Below are 5,782 nucleotides of genomic sequence, written 5' to 3' on the forward strand. Positions count from 1 at the left end.
TAAAGAGCCTGGACTTTGCCCTGTAAAAGGTGGGGAGCCATGGAAGGGTTTAATAGATTTGCATTTTAGGATGATCATGTTGGCTGAAGTGTGTGTGTGTGTGTGTGTGTATGTTTTGGGAGAAGGTGGATTTAAGAAGACACAAGAGCAAAAGTGGGGAGAGTAGTAAGAGGCTTATGTTCAATCCAGGCAAAGATGAAGAGAGTCCTGCCTCCCTAGTAGGTTTGAAGAGATGGATTCAGCACATATTTATGAGGTAAATTAGCAGAAGCTGGTTATTTATTTACTGGACACAGGGTGAGGAGACAGAGAGGGTACATTCCAGCTCATCACCACCCCAGTTTCTAGTGTGGGTGCCTTTATGAATGATGGCGCACCCAGATAAGACGAAGAAATTCTTTCTGTACTGGGAAGAGAGGGATTTGATTTTGACTCCTTTGTGTAAGAGGCCCAAGGAATCCCAGGTTTCTGTTGTACTCATTGTTCTTGGGTGTGCCCTTTTCTTTCTCTCCCATGTCTGCTCACGCTATTTCCTCTGTTTGCAATACCCTACCCCTCATCCAACCCAGCAGTTCCTTGATCTTGCCAGCTGAAAGCAGTTTTCTCTCCTTAGAGCCTCGGTAGCTCTATGTTTAATTTCTCTGGGGAGCCGTGTCTCATTTTCCTGCTTCTCTTGGTATCCCCCATGGAGCCTCGTGTAATCTGCACCTTGGGAGGCAGGAAGTGATGAAGCAGTAACTGAGACTGGAGCGCTGCTTCCAGGGGAACTTTAGCATTGCCACCCAGGAAGTGTTGCTGCATCATGCAAGGGGAGATCAAACACCCCTCCCATGCCCAGGAGCCCAGAAGCTGGCCACCTGGGGCAGCGACTACACAGACCCAGGAAGTTCTGGTTTCAGAGGCAGGGAAGGGCCCCACAGCCTCCCAGCACCACTGGGAATCAGCCGAAGGCAGCACAAGCCGAAGGAGGGAGCCAGCTAATAAGCCCCCCAGTACTTAAGGCCTCATCTTGGGCTAGTGCATCAACAAATGGGGAGGACTCAGGACCCCAGGCTGCATGTTTCTCTCCCTGTGGCCTGAAACCCACCACCTTCTCACAGCTGAGCATCCCCTCGCCCTATCTCTTCTCTCCTTCCAGCTTCTTGTTACCTGAGAGGAGAAACCTCATGTCTGACTGTAAAGACCTTCAAGGCAACTTTTATAAGCCTGAGATAGGGGCAAAGAGTTAACCTCGGAAGGTGGGGAGGTGGGGTAAAGGGGAAGGAAAGTTTTCTGTGGTGAGCTGGTGCGTTAAGGGCAATAATAACAGCCACCGTTTTTATTGTGCTTCTGCCACTTGCCCAGGCCTTCCAAACACGATCTCATTTAATCCTTACAATTGATCACCAGATCCATGACCCTCAAGAAACAGGCCTGTCACATTCTGGTGCCCATGTTCTTTCCACTTTGCCACCAGTTACTTTCCTTGGTGAAGGTCGCAGGGCAGTCTCTGGGTGGGGCAGCAGACGCTCCTGTGGAAATCCCTGATGGGTGTTACAGCAGCGGGCTGCATGTGAAGAGTGTTGGTCAAGAATCTTCAGGGACCCCAGGCATATCTCTACCTGGAGACTCCCAGACACAGGCAGACTCTGACAGTTCCACGAACACCAACACCCTGTTTGAAGGAGACACACACTCATCTTCCCATGGTGTGATGTGGTGGGCACACAGGGACTCTTAAGCACACACACAATATACCACAGAAAGGCCTGACCCAGTCCTAGGGGCACACACACTCTCACGCCCTGATGCAGTCCTCTGGATGCTGAGGCAGGGAGCTTGGAGCGGGGCTCCGGTTCTGTCAGATGAGGCTGGCAATGCTTGATGTAGTCTCTTGACGCTGGCCAGCAGACAGGTGTCCTGAGATGCTGAAGACACCACCGTTGCTTCTGTGGCCACTGTGGGTGGAGGGGGCTGCCACACGGACGGGGGGGCAGTGTCCACTTATGCCCACCTCGTACAGCAGCAAGCCCAGCAGCAGGAGTGAGCCAGAGGCAGCCAAGGCAATGCCCACAGACAGCATGGCGGCCAGCGGCCGGGCAGGGGCGGGGGCGGCGGCCAGCCCGGCCAGCGTCAGGCCCGTGACCAGCAGCACGAGGCCACTGAGCAGCACCACGAGGGCGTCAGCGCCTCCACCACTGCGCAGCAGGGCCACGTGGTGGGGCTGGCGCACGCAGTTCATATCCTGCACGGCTGAGCTTATGAGCTGCTTAACCAGAACAAGCAGGGCCAGGAGACAGAGCACTGTGCCCGCAGCTAGCCGCCACTCGCCTGAGCGGCTGCTGGTGGTGGAGAACAGCGCCACGCCAGCTGCCCCGCAGCCCGCCACGAGGCCCACGGCCACCGCAAAGCAGAGGGCAGAGCGCCGGGGCTGCTGGGACCACCACAGCTCCACCTGCTCTGCCAGCACATCCGGGGGAAGTGCCCGGCTTACTGGGGCTTGAGTCGCTCGTTCAGACATGGCTTGGTAGGAGTCAGGGCAGAGGGTGAGTGTCAGGGGCTAGAGGCTGTGGCTTGTGGCCTGGTGTCCCCCCCACCTGCTTGGCAGCAAGGTTCTGTTCCTCTCACAGCCCAGGGAATGGTCATCACCTGCAGGGGTGGGGATCACAGTTGTCACTTCTCCTGCTCACCTGTCTCTCATGTTCCCTCCTGGGAGCCTTGGGGATGAGCCCTGGGAAACCTCCCCAGTGTCCCCTGGTCTCCCCCCATCCCCCCAGCCAGGGAAGCCCATTCCCTAGCACTTCCCCTTAGGAATACCTCCCAAGAAATCTCTCTCCCCAAGAGGGTCCCTTCCCCTGCGACACCCCCCATTCCAGGGAATCCCCTTGCCCAGCCCCTGACCTCTCTGGCTCCGGCTTTCTCAGTTGCCTGTCCCATCCCGGCTGGCGGAGAGAGCTGGTGCCACGGTGGATGATGGGACCAACAGCCACAGATAAAGCCTCATTCAGGAGCCGACTCACATGGCCTCAGCTGTCACCACTGGCTCCTGGGGAGGGGAGGGAGAAGGCGGGCGGGGCTGGGGGTGGGATTCATGACTTAACCCTTCTGGAGCCAGCAGCCTGACCTTTGACTCTTCTTTCTCAGGGCTGTGTTCCTTCTCTGGGGGTTGGGACCTGACTCCTCTCACCCTCTTCTCCCTAACTCCCTCCACTCCACAACCACAACTGCAGCAACATAAGCTGATGGCTCCTAAATCACATTCAGTCCTGGGTTGCCCTCCTGAGCTCCAGACTCATAAATCCAATTGTCACCTCTGATGCAACAGGTCCCAATTCAAGCTCCTCATTTACCCTCCCATGTTCCTCAATCCAGGAATGGCATCACCACCCTCTCAGCCACCCAAGCTGGAAATCCTGGGAGTTTCATAGGACAATTCCTTCTCTCTTTGTCATATCTAAATCCACATCCTGGGGAGTGCACCTCTAAACATTTCTCCATTCTGCTCCCTGCTCTCACCCCTGCTGCACCCACCTCTTCATCCCCTGGTCCCCCAACTCCTCACCAGTCTTCCCATTTCCTCCACTTTTTCCTCATACCCCCCATCCCATGCTGTCTTCCTCCACAGTTTCTGCAATATGATGCAAAGGAAAGAGGAAGGCTCTAGATTTGAATCTAGCCATCATCATGATTCACCGTGGGCAAAAATAAAGTGGATGCAGTCCCTGCCCTTGAGGAGCTCCAACTTAAAGCAGAAGACAGACATTAGCAAGCAGGTCCTGTGCAGGGTGTGGGCTAGCCTGGAAGAGAGGTTTGGGGGAGACTCAGGGGAACCCGGTGAGTTCACCTCTTACAGACCAAGTCTCCTCAACTGAAAAATGACAGTATAATAACATTTATCTCGAGGCATGGGGACTAGTCATTTGACATCTTCATTTCAGAATTCCCAGCGGGGCCTAGAGCCCCACATAGATACTCGGGACATGCTTTTTGAATAAATAAATAAGTTTTCCATAGCTCCAACTCAGGATAGGGCTCCTGCTGTATAAATAGGACACAGGTCCTAGCTCACTCCAGGAATATGACTACTTGGCCCCTGATATATGGGTTCTCAACAACATGCAGCCAGAACACAAGGTGCGTGGGGTGGGTGCAGATGACCCCAACCAAGGGAGGTGGGGGAGAGGCCATGGGAGGGGCCCCTGGATCCTCCCCAGGATTCCCCTGGGCTGTAACTTCACTGGCCTGAAAGTGCTTGCCCAGGTGTGCTGTGACAGCCACAGGGAGGCCGGGCTGGGGGTGGGGCAGAGGTTCTCAGGTGATGAGCCCGTGGGGAACGTGTGGCAGTGAGGAACAGGGGGTCTGAGGGTGCTCACCTGAAGCCTGCAGGTACTGGATCTGATCGGAGCAGACAAGGAAGTGCGGGTGGGGTGATCTCACTGTTTCCGGGTGACGCTTCACCTGCCTACCTGCACTCTAGTGAGCCTGGGGGGTGGGGTGGGGAGGAGGATCAGCAGGTGTTTCCAGAGCCGGGCCAGAGCGGATTGGCTGACGTGGCACTGCTCTTTCTGCTAGGCTGAGTTATTCCTGAAGGGAGGGGCCCCTGTCACCTACTGTTAGCGCTTGAAACACAATTCCTAGACCTGGGCAGGAGTAGGAATGTTGTCCATCTACCCCAGGTCCAGGCCCCTGGCCCCCGCCCTGCCCCGCCCCCTGGTAGGCTCAACCCGTGCCCAACCCCCAACTGCAGCCCCACTTCCAGCCTTAGTCCAGCCGCAAAACCACCCCCGAACTCAGGGACCAATCCCAGCTACAGTTTCAAACACTACCCAGAACTCCCAGATCTCGTCTCTACCTCACATGCCAGCCCCAAACCTGAACCTCCAATTACAATCTCAACTCCTAGCCCCATTTCCAAAGCCAATTCCAGCCCCACCTCCAAATTCCAAACCCAAAACTGGCTCAAAACCTCAGTTTCAACTCCTAACCCCAACTCCCACTCCAAATTCCAGAATAAGCTCTAGAGCCCAACCCCACCCCCAGCGCAGGCATCTACTCCGATTCCTGAATCCAGCCTCCCCAAAACCAACCTCACCCCCAAACCCAGACTCAGTCTCAAGTTCCAACACAGCTCACCCTAAAATCCAGCAGCATCCCTTGGCCCTTTCCTCTGGGCTGGAGCCCCCGCAGATCCCTCACTCATTTTCCCTTGGTTAAGGCCTCAGATGTCTGACAGTGGTAATCCTGCCCCACAGGTCTGGCTCCTGCTTGGCTGCTGGCTGGGCCTGCACTCTATGCGGGTAGGTAAGGCAGGATTTGAGTGAACTGGGAGGAAGGGTAACAGCATATCAGGTGGGAAACATGAGCTCCCTCTCTTAAAACACTTCAGTTCCTTCCCAATAAATGTCATATTCCTTCACATTTGTGCACAAGGGTGCACAAAGCCCCTTGTGGTCTGGTCCCTGCCAGCCACCCCAGGCCAGTCCTTTGCCACTGGCACCCTGTCCTCCTGCCAGAACGAATGCCCTTAATTTCTGCACACACTGCCCTCCACTCTGCCCTTCTGATTTTTGAACTCAAAGTTCCCTCTGCCTGGGATGTTTACTACTTCCCTAAGCTCCAGTCGGGCCAACTTGCATTCTTCACCTGAGAAGTCCAAGCTGGCCTAAGTGCCTGTTTGGTGGCATCCAGAGTCCCCGTGCTTTCCCCACAACTGCTCTTACTGCCAAGTGCTCTGATTGTTCTTATTCACTTATCTGTCACCCTCTACTAGATGAGTGATCCCCAATGGGTACAGGGACAGGGA

At 55.3% G+C, this 5,782-nt stretch overlaps 1 protein-coding gene across 2 annotated transcripts; it reads right to left on the minus strand.

Moving 5' to 3' along the window:
• Positions 1–248: 248 nt before the first annotated feature.
• Positions 249–5,215, minus strand: TMEM125 (transmembrane protein 125). 2 transcript variants are annotated; one of them, XM_071217501.1, is made up of 4 exons: positions 5,113–5,215; positions 4,353–4,461; positions 2,881–3,025; positions 249–2,628 (listed from the first exon to the last, which is right to left on the minus strand). In XM_071217501.1, exon 4 carries the CDS (start codon positions 2,498–2,500, stop codon positions 1,841–1,843), a length of 660 nt encoding a protein of 219 aa, XP_071073602.1. In that variant the 5' UTR covers positions 2,501–2,628; positions 2,881–3,025; positions 4,353–4,461; positions 5,113–5,215; the 3' UTR covers positions 249–1,840. The 2 variants fall into 2 exon arrangements, with proteins under 2 accessions (XP_071073602.1, XP_004484497.1); XM_004484440.4 differs by lacking the exon at positions 5,113–5,215 and having other exon boundaries at positions 4,353–4,524.
• Between the last annotated feature and the right edge of the window lie 567 nt (positions 5,216–5,782).

Source organism: Dasypus novemcinctus, chromosome 9 (genome assembly GCF_030445035.2).
Source record: "Dasypus novemcinctus isolate mDasNov1 chromosome 9, mDasNov1.1.hap2, whole genome shotgun sequence".
NCBI classification, from domain to species: Eukaryota; Metazoa; Chordata; class Mammalia; order Cingulata; family Dasypodidae; genus Dasypus; species Dasypus novemcinctus.

What these genes read in the sequence shown, in the direction of transcription:
- TMEM125 (XM_071217501.1), bottom strand. Translation starts at nt 2,500, where the DNA reads ATGTCTGAACGAGCGACTCAAGCCCCAGTAAGCCGGGCACTTCCCCCG.